Source organism: Diachasma alloeum, unplaced genomic scaffold, assembly GCF_001412515.2.
Source record: "Diachasma alloeum isolate Michigan unplaced genomic scaffold, Dall2.0 Dall_scaffold_00280, whole genome shotgun sequence".
NCBI classification, from domain to species: Eukaryota; Metazoa; Arthropoda; class Insecta; order Hymenoptera; family Braconidae; genus Diachasma; species Diachasma alloeum.
In genome coordinates, this window is record NW_021680419.1 from 1,412,211 (window position 1) to 1,432,428 (window position 20,218).

The 20,218-nt window shown below is 38.5% G+C and overlaps 2 protein-coding genes across 4 annotated transcripts in view; one reads left to right on the top strand and one right to left on the bottom strand.

The window, feature by feature from the left end:
* Positions 1–609: 609 nt before the first annotated feature.
* Positions 610–2,374, bottom strand: LOC107038314 (deoxycytidylate deaminase). Of its 2 annotated transcripts, none has more exons than XM_015257342.2 (4): positions 2,183–2,374; positions 1,882–2,099; positions 1,428–1,641; positions 610–1,292 (listed from the first exon to the last, which is right to left on the bottom strand). In XM_015257342.2, exons 1-4 carry the CDS (start codon positions 2,218–2,220, stop codon positions 1,184–1,186), a joined length of 579 nt encoding a protein of 192 aa, XP_015112828.1. In that variant the 5' UTR covers positions 2,221–2,374; the 3' UTR covers positions 610–1,183. The 2 variants fall into 2 exon arrangements, with proteins under 2 accessions (XP_015112828.1, XP_015112827.1); XM_015257341.2 differs by having other exon boundaries at positions 611–1,292; positions 1,882–2,117.
* Positions 2,375–3,716: 1,342 nt separating this feature from the next.
* The window catches only part of LOC107038408 (tyrosine-protein kinase Btk29A), a 61,134-nt gene continuing 44,632 nt past the window's right edge, over positions 3,717–20,218 (top strand). The window contains exons 1-4 of one of the 2 annotated variants that reach the window (XM_015257501.2): positions 3,717–3,879; positions 4,810–4,991; positions 11,272–11,527; positions 19,266–19,610. In XM_015257501.2, the coding sequence (XP_015112987.1) occupies positions 3,717–3,879; positions 4,810–4,991; positions 11,272–11,527; positions 19,266–19,610 (946 nt within the window). Of the gene's footprint in view, positions 3,880–4,075; positions 4,339–4,809; positions 4,992–11,271; positions 11,528–19,265; positions 19,611–20,218 lie in introns of those variants that run through there. The other variant, XM_015257502.2, reaches the window with a different exon arrangement.

The following is a 20,218-nucleotide window of genomic DNA, read 5'->3' on the forward strand; positions in this document are numbered from 1 at the left end:
GTGCTCAATTCATTACTATCTACCGTCTACGTAGATTTACGTAGTAACTTATGAATTTGAAGACAATTGGTTGTGATTTTTCATACTATTCATTTTCTGTTAAATTCAATAGTTGTCATTGTATCATAATCACTCACTAATTGAACTAAAAATCGCATCAATCTTGAGAAGGGCGAAGGCATGTAAGTTGTAGGGAAAATGTATCGTGAGATCATTAAGAGAATTTTGTAAGAAATCTCATCGACAGACTCTTTCCAAACTCTTCGGGATGAAATGTAACAAAATAGTTGCTACTGAATCCCACGAAATTTCTGCATCAATAATTGATAAATTCTTAGATAAATAATACCAGCAAAATTATTGTGATTCGAAAAATATTGTATGAATTCATTCGATAAAAGTGTGAACCATTCACGATAAAAGTAATTTTGTACAGAAATATGATAGTTAACAGAAGAGGGAAAAAATAATAATTGTATAGTAGTAATCATCCAGTCTTCACCGAAAAATCCATTACTTCAGCATTAAGAATCTAAATAAATTGTCGTTTCATGAATTTTTCATACATTAGGGAATACAATAAATAAACTGTCTAATTATAGTAAATTCAAAAAATATCTTCATTTTTATTTCGATTTTTTTCTCCAGTAAAACATTAATACATCCCTTCAATATTATTTTTCAAATATCTGAATGATGTGATAAAAGCTGATTAACATTTTTTATTCCTCAAGACGGAAGTTTAAATAACGAATAAAACAAGACGAATTTCCACAAAATTATTTCACAATGACCAAAAAATCGAGAACATAATAAAAATAGGACTTTTGCCAAATGATGAAACAACTTCCTTGATTAATGCTAGCCCGAAATATTTGTAATGGAAATTCCTATTTATGATTTAATGCACCCTGGTAAATGTAGCTGAAGGAGTTCCTTGTCACTTATCTTAAATTGTACAAAAGAACGCGTCCAATAAAAAATATAACGATTAAAGTCTCATTATTTGTCAACTCGTCAACGATTAATAAATATCTTTTTTGCATTTTTTTACCTCGAAGTATAATGACGTATTATGATTAATAGTTTGGTTGAACTTTGTCTACCTCTCAATTCTCACTAAAAGCAGTTAAAAAACTGTTAAAACCAGTCCATTTTCTTTTCGTTCTCCTCGGTACTAAAGTCATGAACCTCTCAGCTTCTTTGCTGGTGTCTCTGGTAACTGATTCTGTTTATTCCAATCAATTTGATTGAAGTTAATGGTGATTTGCCCACTCTTCGGGATGAATTGTCTGCAATAATTGAATCATTACTTGATACATCTGTTTTGTTAAAAATTTTCTCATCTAGAAAAAACATCTCTCGACATTTTAGATGAAGAATTGATCCGGAATAGTTTTGTTTCGTGTTTACTTCGGGTTTCTCACCTGTACTCGACCTTAGCAGCGTCCAACATCATCTTAGAGGCGATGGTTTGGGTCTTCTGGCTGTTCTTATCAGACATGTAAATGACTTTTTTAATCCCAGCCTGAATTATCATCTTTGCACACTCGTTGCAAGGGAACAATCCTACGTAGATGGTGCAGTTTTTCAAGTCGTAGGAATTTTTGTTCATAATTGCATTCATTTCTGCATGGCAGACTGCAAAAATCATTGATTAACAGATTTATTAATTCGTCAACTCATGAGTGTTGAAAAGAATAAAGTTGATCACATAAAATGAGCTAAATTATCGAAGAATTCCCTTGCTGATGATAAAAAATTTTAATTTCTTCAGTTGACAGAAACGTCTCGTGACATTTCATCCTAAAATCCCTCATTCCAGGATACCTGAATGCACAATTACCAAAATAATCCAATTTGAATCGATTAATCACTTACCAAACAAAAATTTAGAGTCTAGTTCGTCCTCACTGCTTTTATTCCACGAAAACTCATCATCACTGCAGCCCCTGGGCATTCCGTTGTATCCAACAGCAACAATTCTCTTCATCTCATCAACAATGCATGCCCCCACCTGCGTGTGTGGATCCTTGCTTCTCTGCGCCGAGAGGAAGGCAATGGCCATGAAATACTCATCCCAAGCGATGAAATCAGTTCTATAAGCATTCCCATTTCTGAAAGTGCGAATTTATCACGTAATATTCAAACTACTGAGTCCGTTGAATCGTTCGTCACTCACCGGTGTTTTGAAGGCGAAACTTCGCTGTTGTTCTCCATTTTGCTCAGTGAATATTCCCTCGATAGCCAATATTTATCAAAAAGAAGTGACAAAATTTATGTTGCAAATATACTTTAAGGGTCACGAGGGTCAGTGAACAAATTGAGAACAACAATGGATGCGGGATGATATGACCACGCAGCGATGGATGGCAGCCCCCGATGAGCATATCATATATCACCAGCAATCAGTTTAACAGCATTGCGCATGCGCGAACTCATTAGCATCATTTTATGGAAAATATTTATTTACGATTCTATGGTAAAGGTATAAATGAGCGGGAACGCGATATAATCGTCATGTAAGAAACAAAATAGTCGTTTTACCGACGAATGGTGTGGGAACATGCATTCGCAAGGGTCACAAGGGCCACAAGCATCACGGCCCTTGTGACCCTTGCGAATCACAAAAAAATGCATGCGCACAAATGAAATGCGCATTGCTTGCGCATGCGCACAGGCGCGGCTGTGACGAGTGGAAAGAACGTTTTCCCGCGAAAATGATATGTACTCGATATCAACCGTCTCTAGAATAAGATCTAATCATTTCAACCTCAATCAAAGCCTATATAGGAAAAAAATAGCTAACTCTCCTCTCTGCTCATATCAAATCGAATATCTCCCCCAGATATGCGATTCCCACGGGGACACGCGATCTTCCCTCTCTCCAGACCTTCAAGGTCTCATTGAGGGGGCCCTTGCGAACTGGGGCCTTACCCTTACCCCCTCGACTGCATTCGTTCGCACATTTACATTCATATACTCGTCGAGGAATCATCTAGAAAACTTTCACATTCAAATCCAAATTTATATTTTCATCAAAAATATTGTTCGTAACTCGTGAAAAAATGTTTTTTAGCACTCGTTACGAAATATACTATTTCAAACTTATATTCTCAAAATTATACTAACGAGTTAAGCATGATTCACATATACTGTTTTTTTAATGTTGAGAGCAGCGAGAACCTTTTCGTTTTCTTTATTGTTATAAAGTTATTACTGAACAAGAAGTTTATTTCAACAATAAAGATATGTAAAATTGCAGAATAGTATATTTCGTAACGAGTGCAAAAAACATTTTTTCACGAGTTACGAACAATATTTTTCATCACAATGTGGCGGAAATTGGACTTTTAGGTACGCGGAGCTTGCCGAAAAGTTCACTTTTCGTCACAGCGTGATGAAAAATTATTTTTAACACTGTTAACAACTAGATATCTGTCCGTTCCACGATCCACGACAGATACCAAGCAACTTTACCTTCACCTCCACTTGTGTTACTGTAGTGAGATAATGTAGAAACCGTTGCAGTACTACAGAACTTCATCACCGACGACTTGTGACCCTTGTAAGCCCTGTAACTACGCATGTGAACCTAGACGTCTGCATCTGCGATACTAGTTCAAAAAATGCCCGCCAGGCCGTCGGAAATTCCCCTCGCAATTCACATCTGTTGTCCTCTCACTCACAGATGCCCCCTCCCTTGCCGCCCCTCCATGAATTTTCGACGCTTTTCGTTTGACAGATTGGAGTTGCGCGCGCGCGCGCGCTGCACCATCATTCCACGTGAATTTTTTTGTTGTTTCTTGTACGTGAATGCCGGTCGTACCACTGATAACAATTGTTTATGCAGAGTCGTTAACAACAGTAGTGTGCATGGTGAGTACGTGAAAATAATTCTAAAATCGGCCATTTTTACTGGCCATGTTTTTTTTAGGAGGACTTTTGCATTCTTTTTTCTCCCCTTCATCCTCGCCGCATTTTTTTTCATTTTTGTTGCTGCAGTGTGTCTCTCGCTAGACGAGAGGGGCTACTGAGGAGAACAATATGGTTTTATCGGGGTTGTATTCATCATCACCGCGGAAGTGATGATAAACACGTCGTGGATAACCGCAAACTATTTATACGCCTTCTCGTTTCAGTTTCCTTTGAGAGATTCTTTTCAATTTTTTTTTAAATTCCTTGCATTTCCTCCGGTGAGATGCATACCACGAGCCAGTGCTGTGTTTCTCATTTTGTTACTTTTTAGTTGTTTTATGGGTCATTTCTTTTTTCGGTGGGACTAGGAATAAAAAATCCTCAGAATGCCGGTTTGTGCTTACTCCCCGAGATCACAAGGTATTTTAATAGCTCGTAAAATTCTTTACATTTTTTATTGTTTCAACACTCGAGACATTAATTTCATTCGCAGTGAAAATCGTCGGTTTTATTCGTGTGCAGATCCACTGAATGCTAATTTTATATTAATCCTGCGATTTTTTCTCTCGTTATCAGTTCAATCTTTGTTTACAGTTCACCCCCGCCTAACCTCAAACCCAACGAATCCCCCCGATTTGATAACAAATGCAGTGTAATTTATTCCGATAGGATTATCGTTTAATAGTCATACACGTTAATTGCTTTTTTTTTCTCGATAATAAATCCGGATTTCAATCCGCAAGGGGGAATCGAATGCTCCATACCACTGCAGTATAAAACAGAACAAGTCGATAAAACAGTTTTCCAATGATTTTGATTTATTGATAATAGAATACCAGAATGAAAGATGTCAAAAATGTAAATTTAAATTTGTTTTTATCCATTTTTCAGGCAGGGTATTCTCCGGTATGGCGGGGAAGGACGGGAAGGTGGAGTCGAAGGGTGATATTGTGAGACAGGGATTTATGGTGAAGCGTTCGCAAAATAAAAAGCGCTTCACACCAATAAACTACAAACAACGATGGTTCGTACTGACACGTCGTTACCTCGTCTACTACGACAATGACAGTGAGGTAAATTGATTTTTGTTCTTCGCTCATTTTTTATAGTTCAAATATAGCAAAAGGGTTGGGTAAAATGGACATTGAATTTTTTTTCTATTATTTGTAGCTCAGTAACACATTCAGCAATTGAAGCTTAAACAGTCGAGGCTTATCACAGAGAGAAAAAATTGTGGGGATTGACAAAGAATCATCCCATTTCATTGAAAGGTAAATGGGCTGTTGGCAATTCAAAAAAAGTCAAGAGTCAAGAGTCCATTTTGCCCCACTGGACGTTGGATGAATTTTATTGCGTTCATCCTTGAGAGATTTGAAAAGTTTATTTATTTATTTATTTATTTATTGGAGACCCAACAGCCGAGGGCACTTGAAGGGTCAAATCGTGACCGAAAGAATAACATAACGATAAACATAAGTAAATTTTACCTCGTAATTGTGAAGTTAATGAATGTTGCCCCTGATTAACTTCACGATGAGCAATGTCTCCCTCGCTTTTCTCCTCTCATCAAGTCTAATGGATTTGAGAGACCAAAATTGGTTTTTGTTCTCCCCTCTATTCCGTATTTGAAAGATAAGAAAAGAGGATAAACTTGTCAAGAATATTATCACTAGGTAATTTCTTCTGTTCGTTGTGACTGATCTTTATTACGTACGTCCTTAGGGAATGGAAAGTTTTCTATTTATTTATTTATTTATTGGAGATCCAACAGCCGAGGGCACTTGAAGGGTCAAATCGTGACCGAAAGAATAACATAACGATAAACATAAGTAAATTTTACCTCGCAATCGTGAAGTTAATGAATGTTGCCCCTGATTAACTTCACGATGAACAATGTCTCCCTCGCTTTTCTCCTCTCATCAAGCCTAATGGATTTGAGAGACCAAAATTGGTTTTTGTTCTCCCCTCTATTCCGTATTTGAAATATAAGAAAAGAGGATAAACTTGTCAAGAATATTATCACTAGGTAATTTCTTCTGTTCGTTGTGACTGATCTTTATTACGTACATCCTTAGGGAATGGGCCAAGTTTTTTATTTATTCATTTACTTATTGGAGATCCAACAGCCGAGGCCAATTGGAGGGTCAAATCATGATACAAAGAATACGTAAACCTGAAAATTCGTGACTTTACATTAAGGGCAACCTAGGTAACTACTACCAATTTAAATTTCGGGACCACCCTTGCCAGCTTTTTAAAATTATAAATTCAATAGTTTAAATTAAATTCAAGAACACATGGAATGGCTTTTTTTATAACAAGCCATATCAGCGTTTAGCGTTACCCACGGTTCGCGACGTGGACGCAGCTGGCACGTGAATCCCAAAAAGCCAATACAATAAAATTAATTTGACTAAGTCGCACTCTTTTAGGTTGCCCGGAAATTTTACCTCGTAATTGAGGGACATAGAAAGCCACACGAGATCTTGAATTGAATTTTGAAATTCTAATTGGAACAAGCTCCAGGAATATGGACAATCAATGTTGCCCTTGATTAACTCCTCGATGAACAATATCTCCCTCGCTTTTCTCCTCTCATCAAGCCCAACTCATTTGCGAGGCCAAAATTGATTTTTGCTCTTCCCTCCCTTTTCCGTATTTCAAATCCTATCGTAAAAAGTACAAGAGGATAAACTTGTTACGAACGGTATCACTCGCTGATCTTTATTACGTACATCCTTAGGGACTGGGAAAAGTTTTTTATTTAGTCATTTATTGGAGATCCAACAGCCGAGGCCAATTGGAGGGTCAAATTATGGCACAAAGAATACATAAACCCAAAAATTCGTGACTTTAAATTACGGGCAACCTAGCTAACTAGTATAAATTTAAATTTCTTTGAGACATTGCATGTAATAATTACATAATCGTAATTTAGGGGCACAGAACGCCACACGAGGCCTTCAATTGAATTTTGAAATTCTAATTTGAATAAGCTCCAGGAATATGGACAATCAATGTTGCCCTTGATTAACTCCTCGATGAACAATATCTCCCTCGCTTTTCTCCTCTCATCAAGCCCAACTCATTTGCGAGGCCAAAATTGATTTTTGCTCTTCCCTCCCTTTTCCGTATTTCAAATCCTATCGTAAAAAGTACAAGAGGATAAACTTGTTACGAACGGTATCACTCGCTGATCTTTATTACGTACATCCTTAGGGACTGGGAAAAGTTTTTTATTTAGTCATTTATTGGAGATCCAACAGCCGAGGCCAATTGGAGGGTCAAATTATGTCACAAAGAATACATAAACCCAAAAATTCGTGACTTTAAATTACGGGCAACCTAGCTAACTAGCATAAATTTAAATGTCTTTGAGACATCTCATTTAATAATCACAGAATCGTAATTTACGCACACAGAAAGCCACACGAGATCTTGAATTGAATTTTGAAATTCTAACTGGAACAAGCTCCAGGAATATGGACAATCAATGTTGCCCTTGACTAACTCCTCGATGAACAATATCGCCCTCGCTTTTCTCCTCTCATCAAGCCCAACTCATTTGCGAGGCCAAAATTGATTTTTGCTCTTCCCTCCCTTTTCCGTATTTCAAATCCTATCGTAAAAAGTACAAGAGGATAAACTTGTTACGAACGGTATCACTCGCTGATCTTTATTACGTACATCCTTAGGGACTGGGAAAAGTTTTTTATTTAGTCATTTATTGGAGATCCAACAGCCGAGGCCAATTGGAGGGTCAAATTATGTCACAAAGAATACATAAACCCAAAAATTCGTGACTTTAAATTACGGGCAACCTAGCTAACTAGCATAAATTTAAATGTCTTTGAGACATCTCATTTAATAATCACAGAATCGTAATTTACGCACACAGAAAGCCACACGAGATCTTGAATTGAATTTTGAAATTCTAACTGGAACAAGCTCCAGGAATATGGACAATCAATGTTGCCCTTGACTAACTCCTCGATGAACAATATCGCCCTCGCTTTTCTCCTCTCATCAAGCCCAACTCATTTGCGAGGCCAAAATTGATTTTTGCTCTTCCCTCCCTTTTCCGTATTTCAAATATACCAGAAGCTGATAAACTTGTTACGAACATTATCACTCGCGTAATTTCTTCTGTCGTTCGTGGATGAATTTTATTACGTGCATCCTTGAGGGGACGCGAAAACTTTGTACGAACGTGAAAATGTTAATTGAATGTGTGGAGCCCAAGGAAACTGTCACGGCAATTCATGTCTCTTTATCGTTGGTAAGCCCATTTGGTGGTTTAGCACGCAAGCGCAGATTGAGAGCAACCCCCTTTCTTTCGGCACAATCTCCACCACCCCCTTCCCCGTTATTCTGCACATCCTGGCACATCTCGGGATTCACGAGTTCAGTTGGTTAGCCGTAGCCGCCGACGAATCGACTTGTCGAATGCGCGTGCAAGCCTCTATCATTGAGCGATCCAAGTTATTGAGAGAAAACGTTTGATTATTCAATTGGAAATTTAATGATAAATCGTTGAGAGCTCTGGGAGGTTATTCAAAGCTATTGATACTGGATATTTGGCATTGGTTGGGTCGAGAGGGACGGTTCAAGATCGGGCCGATTATTGGGGGGAAGGGCTTGATCTCTTGAATGAAATGTCTGCGGGGTGATGAATAAAAATAAATAAAGTCAACAACAAAAGTGTTCACAGACGCGCGGGCGCACGTTCACGATCGATCTACGGGCGATCCCGGTTGTTCTACTCATGACAAACCTGCTTCCCAGATACGCTCGGTCCATTACAGCCACTGTCGTTCATCAGATTCAAGAGCCACCGTTGATCCCAATCCCCCCCCCTCCCTCGGAACATCATTTTTTTTTTATCACAAAAAATAACTCTTCTCATAGTTGAATGAATCTATAAACTTCTTACGAGCTTTCCTCATTGTCAGGCGGTGACAAATGAGTTTGCAAGTTATTTAAGTTTAGAAGGGAAAAAGTTGGGCGCCAGGGGACGGGGAAAGGTTGAACAATCCACGTGGAACGTTGAGTAAAATTGATCGTCGCGTCGATTTTAACGAGTGTTGTTTTTCGAATTTAAAAGAAGAGCGATTGGAGAGGAGAGTAAAATAAGTGCGATTGTAATTCAAGGTGGACAACGTGGAGGTAAGCAACAGAAGGTGCAGAATGGAAAAAGACGTTGTTTAGAGAGGAGAGAATGGCGGGGAAAAATAGACGAAAAGCTTTATTCATTTTTTTCACCCTCCGGTTGGACGAGTTTACTTTGACTTCCTTTGTTTCAAAAAAACGGAGTTTTTTTCGCCCCTTTTGTGATACCCCTCTGGTTTAAAATTAAAAATAATAAAAAAAAATGTGGATACAGGAATGAATAAAGAGTCGCTGGGTGAATGAAGGTGAAGAGTGCAGTAAAAAAATTATTTGAAAAAGATTTATCCGGTTAATTGCAGGATGCGTGTCTTTGAATATGAAATGTAGGTGGAGAGGAGTGGGAAAAAATCGTAACTGACCAGGACGCGCGTCGTTGCATTTTTGCATGGGATTTAGCCACAGTTTTTTCAGTCCTCGCACCTCACACCCCTGTTGACCCGTTTTTAATAGGATTTGGGTGAATGGAAATGCACCTGTGGGCGGGGAAATTGCAAATCAAAATTATAAATTCATGGGAGAAATTGAAATTCAAAATATGCTTCCAAGTGTTTTCATTAAAATTGGAAAATACTCTGGGATATTTTGTGACAAGCCCAGAGAGGAAAAGAGTCGCAGGGAATTATTCTTGATAGCATCATCAGCATGGGGACGACCGGAAAATTTAATTTGAAAATTAGAAGTAGACGGGCTGTTTTGTTGCAGCAGGCATCCCAGAGGGAAATTATCAGATGAAGAATGTCTCGTTTATTTCTCAAATTCGAATAGACCGAAATTAATTGGTTCTGCCAATTTTTGAAAGAAATTTTCCTGTGTTTCCAGTGAGACTTTCCTCAACCATGAGAAAATAGACGTTGAATTGTATAGCACTGATTGAATTTTCATACTGCATAGTTAATTTTCTTGAGCTTATAATCGGATTTGGGTGAATGGAAATGCATCTGTGTTCTGGGAAATTATAAATCTGAACTATTAATTCATGGCAGAAAATTTCAAATTGAAAAATTAATAATGATTCTCGATAAAATCATCAGGATGGGAAAGACAGAAAAATTTTAATCGAAAGTCAGCAGAAGACGATCTATTCCGCTCCAGTAGTTTTGCAGGCATCACACAAGGGAATTTTATCAGATGAAGAATTTCCCATCTACTTTTCAATTACGAAAGAGTCAGAATGAATCGGTTCTACCTACTTTTGGAAGAAATTTCCCTGTGTTTTCAGTGACAGCCCCCGTATTGTTCAATCTCGTCAATTCCGCGAACAAGAGAAAATTGTCCTTGAATTGTATAGCACTGATTGAATTTTCGCACTGCACAGTTAATTTTTTTGAGTTTATAATAGGATGTGAAAATGTTAAATCTAAACTATTAATTCATGGAAGAAAATTTCAAATGTAAAAGATGGTAATGATTCTCGATAACATCATCAGGATGGGAAAGACAGAAAAATTTTAATCGAAATCCAGCAGAAGACAATTTATTCCGCGCCAATAGTTTTCCAGGCATCACGAACGGGAATTTTATCAGATGAAGAATTCCCCATCTACTTCTCAATTACGAAAGAGTCGAAATGAATCGTTTCTCCCTACTTTTGAAAGAAATTTCCCTGTCTTTCGAGTGACACCCCCCGTATTGTCCAAGAAAAAATTGTCGTTGAATTGTACAGCGCTGATTGAATTTTCATACTGCATAGTTCATTTTCTTTGAGTCTATAATAGGATTTGAAAATTTTAATTCTAAGCTATTAATTCATGGGAGAAATTTTTTTAAAAAATCAAAAAAAAATGGAAAAATTTTCGAAAAAAATTTTGGAAATTTTTTTTGGATTCGGAAAATTTCAAATTTAAAAATTAGTAATGATTCTCGGTAACATCATCGAGATGGGAAAGACAGAAAAATTTCAATCAAAATTTAGCAGGCAACACAAATAGGAATTTTATCAGATAAAGAATTTCCCATCTATTTCTCAATTACGAAGTCAAAATTACGAGTCGAAATGAATCGGTTCCACCTACTTTTGGAAGAAATTTCCCTGTCTTACCAGTGACACCCCGCGTATCGTTCAATCTCGTCAATTCCCCGAACAAGAGAAAATCGTCCTTGAATTGTACAGCGCTGATTGAATTTTCGTACTGCATGGTTGATTTTTTTGCTCACGAATACGTTCTTTTATTCGTTTTTTTTCAGCGACGAAAGGAACGGGGTCGCATTGCCATTGAGAACGTGCACGTGGTGGAAACGGCTACCCTAGGCAACGTTGGTGGTGGCGTCGGCGACGTGGCTGCCGGAAGTGAAGCGGGTTCAGGGGGTGGTGGCGGTGGTGGCATACCCCCTGGCCTGCCATTTCAAGTTGGGTATCGTGAGGCAGGTCAGGAGTACACTCTTTATCTACTCGCGGCACGTGAGCAGGACCGAGCCGAGTGGATTCGTGCACTACGTGCAGGTAAAGAGCGACTTTTCTTCACGCCTCGGCGGTCCATTCACCTCCTATCCCCTTTTGTCATTCCTTTCATTCGTCATTTCTTCGATATTCCACTCTGGTTTTCGCCCTTATTCAGTCAAGACTTACCCGTGAGTTTTTTGCGGGGCAGTTCTGCAAATGGAATTGGCTTCCGAAAATTCTATTTTCTAGTTTTCGTAATGCAGCGAGACATTCAACGATTGAATAAACATCGATTTGCAATTGTTAATATTGCGTAGAATCCCTTTGCATTTCGTCGTTTGAGGTGTTTTCGAGTTACGTTTTTACCCAATTTCATACAAAAACAGAGAACGGTTCGATAAACAAAATAATTCCATTTAGGGGACACGTTTAGTAGTATTTTCGCACCCCAACGAACGCTAAATAATAGACATTGAATCGGCGAATTCCAGTCGGCAACAATTGCGTTTATTCTTGATAAAAAAAAACCAATACACAGCATTTACCATTTCGGAAATTTACCTCGTACCCTTTCTATTGTTGCCGTCATTCGTCAGTTCTTCGATATTCCACTCGGATTATCGTTCTCTCAGTCAAGACTTTGCCGTGAATTTTTGTGGGGCAATTCCTGCAAATGGAATTGAGTTCTGGAAATCCCATTTTTTGGTTTTTGTAATGCAGCCGGAAATGAATGCGTGCATCAACATCAACTTGGAATTGTTGATGCTGCGAACATCCCTCGTTTTTTTTTCGTGGTTTGATGTTTTTGCGAGTTACTTTTTTTATCCAATGTCGTATGAAAACAGAATAGTCCGATAAACAAAATAATCCCAATTCGACCCTAAAAAACTCCAGATAATACAGATACTCACTGAATCGCTGAATTTTCCTCGCGTTAGAATCAACATTCGCAATGAAAAACAATAGGAAACATTTGACATTTCGGAAATTTCGAGGGCAAAACCAATTCAAACAGAATATCCTTAATCGACAAGTGAAGCCCCAGAGGTCCCTCAGTCAATAGTTTGAAAAGTGTTTGTGCAGCCTATCGAATGGAAAAACCTCCCGAAGTTTAATTTAACCTCAAAGGTTCAACGAAATTTCGCGTACGCTCGACATCAATGAATTTTTTTCGCAAATCGTTATCGTATAGAATAGGAATTTTTATCATTTTTTTTCTACCCGACTGATCAAAAGCCTTCGCGCTTCCGCACACTGCTCTTGGTTTCTCATAAAAAAAAACGGAATTAAAAAAATGGATGCTGCCACACAGGAAAAAATACCCTATGAGCAGAAATAGAATCGAGAGAAATTGTGCCGGTAAATTTTTACAGTCGTACACACCACCGAGCTCTGGCAATTCACTGTACACAGTTCGAATAATGGAGTTTCGGTGCATGCTGGAGTTTCGTTTGAATTTCCGGATGGGAAACGCGTCACGGAGTATTACACGACGTAGAACTGCATCCCCCTAAGTGAAACCGAGTCACTGTAGTACATTGGAATACTAAAGTGAATATTGTGATTTTTATCGGGTGCCAGGAGCCTTTGGCGTCGGTATTTCACAATGAAAAAACTCCAATGATGCGTAAATTATTATCAGATGCAAATGGAGGGCACTTCATTGCATTCCAGAACAAGGCAAGAGAGCGAACGGAAATGCAGAGTAAACGAAAATTCGCGAACTATTCGTAGGGTTCAAAATTGAGGGTCAAACCTTCCACCTTCATCATGTTCATTTTTGTAATGCGAGATCGAAGGCGCTCCGCGCGCCTGACAGTTTGATAGATTTTACATGATTCATCACACCATTATTTAAGTTGATTGGAATCAATATGTTCTTTCACGTATAAAAATTTCTACAGTATTACTAAGGAGGAATTCGTGGGAAGCGATGAAAACTTCTATTGAAAATCCATGATTTTTTTAATTGCGAAGGGATGGAAATTTCTATCGAGAATCAATAGGAGATACGACGAAAGCTATGAAACTTGCATTAGAAAGCAGAGGAGGTTCCACACGGAGAGAAATATTCAATAAAAATTACGTATCTTTTCCGTCATTCCGGAGCGGAATGTGGTTTTGTAGTAAATTTTATAGAACCGTAACGGAATTTTTACCTAAAATCACGGAATTTTTCTAGAGTGCTCCGTAATTTTTATCTGATTCTCCTGTGAAAAATTACGATACCATCACCGGAATTTTCTGCAAACTTCTATTAAAAGTCTTGATCGAAAACTTCGTCGAAATCCATGAACACTTTGATTGAGAATCAATACATAGTCCGTTGGAAATCGCCATAATCATCATGAATGCGATTTCTCTTTCAGATATTTAGGAATAAACTTGTGACATCTCCTTTTTATATAAGATTGCAAAGCATGAGCCCAATTAATGATAAATGACTTTATCAAAAGAATTTGGTGCGAAATGAATGATAATGAGATACCAAAGCAATGACGCGTCCGACGACCAACAACAAAGATAAAATAACAAAAAATAATAACGAGAAAGAAGGAAACGATAGTACATGAAGCCGCTTGAGAGGGAGAAAGAGACCAAATATGTAACAATATTTTGAAGTCGAGTTTCCAAAAGCACTGAACATTCCATAAAAATATTGTAATTTCCGTTGGAGTCCGAGAACTTTTTACCCGACCGTGGGGGTAGTTTTTAACAAACGTTTTTCCTCGAATACTAAAGTGAATATCGCGATTTTATGCCAGAAATAAAGAAAGAAAACGCTCCAATGCTGCGTAAATTATTATCAGATGCAAACAGTGGGGCCGGAGTAAACGACAATTTCGGAATATTCCACTGTTACTTCTGCGGTCAACTTTGAAATTGACTGTTCACCCAGTTAAAATGAAAATTTAACTTTAAATTGATGTTTATGCTGGTCTGAAGTTCTCTCCTTTAATTTTCCTTGACCCTTTTTTCCTCGTGAATTCAACTTCAAGAACATTAAATGCACTTTTAATGGGGTAACATATAGCATTTTTTTCAGCATTCTGTGAATTTAATTTGTGTCACAAGGTGTGTGGGGAAGATGAAAGATTTGATTTAGGGGGAAAAGTCCCAAGGGATTAAGGAAATTGCCGTACTTTTTATTCCTGCTCTTCCTCCTTCATTTTTTTTTCAACTTCCTTCACTCGTTTTCTACTATCCCTGGGCTAATGCATATGAAAAAGAGAATCGCAAATCACGGCTGGGGATCACCCAGAGGAGCTTACCTAAAAGTGCAATGTTAATGTGGACTTCGTGAGTGCACACTGCTATCATCCAGAGTTGTGGAAAAGTAATTACAAAGTTAATTAGACTCGACGGATTAGATTAAGAAAAACATAACTGCAGAGACTACTGCCTCACTACCTACTCTTTTCATCACGAGAGTGAAAAAATGGAAGAACTGAATGGAGAGAAAAACACTATAGAGGATGAAGGAAAAATGAAACATGACCAGAAGATAGATACTGAGAAGATAATTAGGAAGCGGAATATACTTCTGGCCGCCGGAAATACGGAGTTATTATATCCACCGAATGAAAAACGACTTGAAATGAATTAATTTATGTGAGCTTAATTATCAGAGCGAACAAAAAGGAAAGTATATCGCTGACAGACGTTGCATTTTTTTTTCCATCCGTGAATTCAATGTGAAATATAAAAAACTACCATTGAGAGCAAAAACTTTTGCTCAACACCATCAAAGATTCAACTTTATTTTCACAAAAGTTTGATTACACCGTAGCTCGATGGCCGGGCAAAAAGAGAGGAGAAAAACTTTTGAAATTCAGTTGAGAATGGGAATAAAGTGGAGTGCAAATTCAGCGGGTCAATTGAATCTCTAAAAATTGCAACAACGACCCGTTCGAGTCAATAATAACCGGTGGAAAAAAATAGAAGAGCATTATGCGAATGTCAGATGCCTGCTTCTTCTATTTGTGACGGGATTGAAGACAGAGCGGAAGTGTCTGCGGGATATCTATCATGACCAGTATTGGGAATTGTGGTCGAAGGGAGCTTGTCAAGTCTCCCTCGATAACCGACGTAATTCAACTCCTGCGAATGAAGATCAAACCCCATTTTTTCCCCCACCACTTCACCTCTTTCCTTCTCCGATATTAGAGGCCGATAGTGAAACAAAAGTACCTCAACGAGACTGAATAAGGAAGAAAGTGAATAAAAATAAAGGGGATTGAAAAATGGAAGTGAAAAGAATAACAGTTGCGTTATCAGGTCGGCGAACACGCTAATGATAAACGGGACTACGTGGGTGTACTGTTGATGACGTCCTTCAAGACGAGTAAAAAGGTGTTCAACAGAGACTCGGCGGGGGAAAAAAAACCGTCCGCAAAGTTGAGGAAAAACCTAGCGGCTCTTATTCGTCGCATATTTTTATGCTGCGTACACAAGAGTTACGGGGGGTTTTTCAATTTATCAACGGAACAATGCGGGAAAGCGAACGGAAATACAGAGAAACGAAAAATTCTTTAACTGACAAAATCAGTTTACAAGAGAATTCCATTAATCATTGAGTAGGGAACAATATTTTGTGCCCCAATAGGTTGAAATTTATCTTTATCTTTATTGAGAAAAGACTCCAGGATAAAATCCCTTCGGAGCCATAAGGAAATACATCGGAAAATATAAACTTTATCGAAAGCCTCGCTGAACATAAAACAAAACATAACCCGCTCACAAGGACATAACTCACACTCAAACTCTCTAATCAAAACTCTATCTTTTAGTCATAATCCATACTCATATTACGTGCAAAACCAGAAACTCTAAAACAATACACAAAAATGCACCAGTAAATGGCAAAGCTATGCCTAGAGTTGTTAACAGGAAGCTAGGGGAAACCGGGGCATAGTGGGGTACATAAAAAAATTCCAAAATTGAGAAATTCAAGGGGTTGACGAGGGGTCGATCAAGGATCAATACCAAGTTCAAAACAGCTCACAAAACTCGAATAATACTAAAGAAAATTTAAAAAAGAATGGAAGAACTCTGGAAATTCTTTCAATTCTTTCAAACACCGGGATGATACCTCATATTGGGTATGTTGATTAAAACCCTACCGATTTCAGAGTTTTTCTGTCGTTTTTTGGAGATTCGAATGTGAAAAACGAAGAAGCAACATTTATAATTATTTTAAAGTTTTTGGACACTACACTGATAGAAAGGATTAGTTTCTCTATCGTAAAAAGGAGAAAAGCAATCGATCTCGAAATATCTCGAAGACTGAAACCGAAGCGCCATTACGTGGGGAGATGAGAAGGCGCGTGCGCAGCACGCGCGGCCGATCTCGTGTGGAAAAAGTGAAAACTGAAAAAAAAAATTTTTCACCGGGGCCAAAATGTCAGATCTTGGATTTCCAGAGGGAACGTCGACTTTTGCCAAAATCGAATTTTTTAGCCGGGTGAACGTTGATTCCAACTATTTGAGCGACGGGCTATTCAGAACTCTCGAAAGTATGTGGGAAACGCGAAAACTGGAAAAGTTTTTTTTTCCAGATTTTCAAAGGGTCAGATTTTCCGTTATTCCAGGGGGAAAGTCGACTTTCGCCAAAATCGAATTTTTTAGCCGGGGGAACGTTGATTCCAACTATTTAGGCGCCGGGCTAGTCAGAACTCTCAAAAGTATGTGGAAAAAGTGAAAACTGAGAAACCGGTTGTTTTGGCCCCAGCCAAAGGGTCAGATTTTCGGGTTTTCCGGGGCAAGTGGATTTTCGCCAAAATCGATTTTTTTAGGCGGGTGAACGTTGATTCCAACTATTTGAGCGACGGGCTATTCAGAACTCTCAAAAGTATGTGGAAAAAGTGAAAACTGGAAAAGTTTTTTTTTTCAGATTTTCAAAGGGTCCGATTTTCCGTTTTTCCGGGGGCAAAGTCGACTTTCGCCAAGATCGAATTTTCTAGCCGGGTGAACGTTGATTCCAACTATTTAAGCGACGGGCTGTCCAGAACTCTCAAAAGTATCCTATCGTAAAAAGGAGAAAAGAAATCGATCCCGAACTATCTCGAAAATCTCGAATAAGCGTAAGCGTAAGACTGAAACGGAAACGCCACGAATCTTCTATTTGTTCATATTCAACTCTACCATTCGTTAATTGTTAACGAATCTCGTTTGGTATAAATGAATCCTTCTATCAGTGTACCCCACCGGGTCCCCAACTCTAATACGTTAGAGACACGAGTTGATAATTTTAGAATGTGAATAGTGATTGCTAAANGAATTTTTTAGCCGGGTGAACGTTGATTCCAACTATTTAAGCGACGGGCTACTCAGAACTCTCGAAAGTATGANCGAAAATCTCGAATAAGCGTAAGCGTAAGACTGAAACGGAAACGCCACGAATCTTCTATTTGTTCATATTCAACTCTACCATTCGTTAATTGTTAACGAATCTCGTTTGGTATAAATGAATCCTTCTATCAGTGTACCCCACCGGGTCCCCAACTCTAATACGTTAGAGACACGAGTTGATAATTTTAGAATGTGAATAGTGATTGCTAAAAAGCAATATAAGTACGATAGAAGCTCTGACACCCGCCTCTTTGTCTCATCTACCCCGCTTTGTATAAAGGGGCAAAACGGTTGTTTTTTTTTTTCAAATTAAAGATTTTAGTAAAACAATTTCTAGTCAAGATGGATTAAATAAAATGATTCAATACCATCGTAGTATTTATACAATATTGAAACGCGACAGTGTTATGGACGGAGAAATCTATGAATGGAGGGGTGAATAGTTCACAGGTCAAAGCCCGTCACCAGGGGTCGTCAAGTACTCGTCAGTGTCCGTCTTTCTCCGGTATCTGTCCTTGTCCTTGTCATCCTATCAAAAATCCGAAAATTGTCCCGCTTCAAGATTGGATTTCCCTATTATCAAGTCCTCCAACCAGAATTCATAGAATTTCTTAACACATTTTTTTTTTAATTTCCGTGGGCTGTGAAAACACATTTCATTTGGACACCGTTACCACACGGTAGTTTTTATGCCACCGTAACGAGACACCCCCAACGAAGTTACTGCGTTTCCGTTTGTCAGCGGTGTTGTGCTTTGCGTATTGAATAGAAAAAACGAGTGATGTGAGCTAGAGTGAGTGAAGGAGTGAGAAAAAAAAGAGAAATAAGCTAAAATATACAGGAGTACTCTTCGACATGGAAGTGAGCTCGAATGAGTAAAGAGGAACAGGCTTTGATGTGTCACTACGGGCGAAAGGGAATGAGAGAGAGATGGAGTGGATTCAGGAAAATAACGATAGTGTTGGAAAGCATCGCAAATTATCCTGAAAGGCTCACTAGATATTTTCTGTTGAGTTTTTCTCTTTCCAGTACGTCAAGGGCACTCATTCAAGCATCACAAGTCATTTGGAAAAAAAATGTTCCATCTTGTGTGAATGCCTCAAGAGTTTTTTTCAAACTAAGTTTAAATTCGATTCAATTTTCATGAGTTGATCTTTTGTGACGCATTTATAATGAATTGAGTAATAAAGTCCCAAGAGTCAGTTACGAGAAAGCGCAGCATTCTGGGGATAAAATAGCGTTTCTATACTCGGATAAATTTCTACTATTGTAGTTGTAACTTTTTTTCAAGGGCCAACAGTATAACATGCACCAACTGGTTTTCCCGGCATTCATTAGGGGATATAAAGTACAATGGACAATTTCATAATTCACCGGTTCACATGAAAAATTGAACTGTTGTCATTCAAGTGCATATTGGACAATTTATGACTACTGTTGTTTGCAGTTTGCAGCGAAAATCCAGGCCTCTCGGGCAGATATCACGCTGGTCTTTGGAGCGGAAAACGCTGGTCCTGCTGTCGTCTGTCAACTCGGAGTGCTGAGGGCTGTGATACCTGCAGCTCGTGGTCATCGAAGCCACCATCTAGTAACTCGACAAATTCCACAAACGCCTCACCATCAATTAACACAATAACCAACGCTTCTGGAGGTGAGGCAGATAGACGAATTCAACAGCAGTCGACAACGACAATAACAGCAACTACAATTACATCAACTACTAGTACAACTGGTAGTGCTGCTGAAACTAACAACAATCCAGTAGTTCAGTCCCAGGCACGCTCGACAATTGGTTCGTACACAATTCAATTAAATTCTTGTTTAATTCCGTCAATTGTTTTCACACCCCACCATTCATCTCTCTATTGGTTTGTTGGGATTTTTCTACAGCTTTTCACGTCAATCAATTAGTTGACTCCAACGAGCGCTGTTTTTTTTTTTTTTCGAACTTCTGGTCTTCCATTTTTCAAACGAAAATCATTAATTGGAGGAAAGAAAATTATTGTGCAATCGAACGAAGACTAAAAGGACATTAACCAAGACGCTCAGTCGAGCAGAATTGCAGATAATAATTGGTAATTTGATAACGGGCTCCTGTTAAATCAATCTTGCCTCTTGGTACGTGTAAAATTGCGCATTGAATGCAGCTGCCAAACGAGTGGTGTCGATAATTAACCGATAGCCTCAGTATTATGTTAAATATCCATTTCGCAATTGTATGAAAATCCAGTGGTGCGAGTGGAAAATTGTCGACTGTCGACAGTTCCAATATCATCACTGTGATAAATCGATTTTCCACGGGGATCTGACATATCCCCCGGGGGCATTCGGACAAAAAATCATCTCCATCCAATGTGAATTATCCTTTACTCTCTCTTTTTGCTATTGCGAGAGAAAGAG

Coding starts and splice junctions, on each gene's coding strand:
- LOC107038314 (XM_015257341.2), bottom strand. CDS start 2,220: ATGGAGAACAACAGCGAAGTTTCGCCTTCAAAACACCG. Junction 2,118..2,182: donor GTTTCGCCTTCAAAACACCG/GTGAGTGACGAA, acceptor TCGCACTTTCAG/AAATGGGAATGCTTATAGAA. Junction 1,642..1,881: donor AGACTCTAAATTTTTGTTTG/GTAAGTGATTAA, acceptor TGATTTTTGCAG/TCTGCCATGCAGAAATGAAT.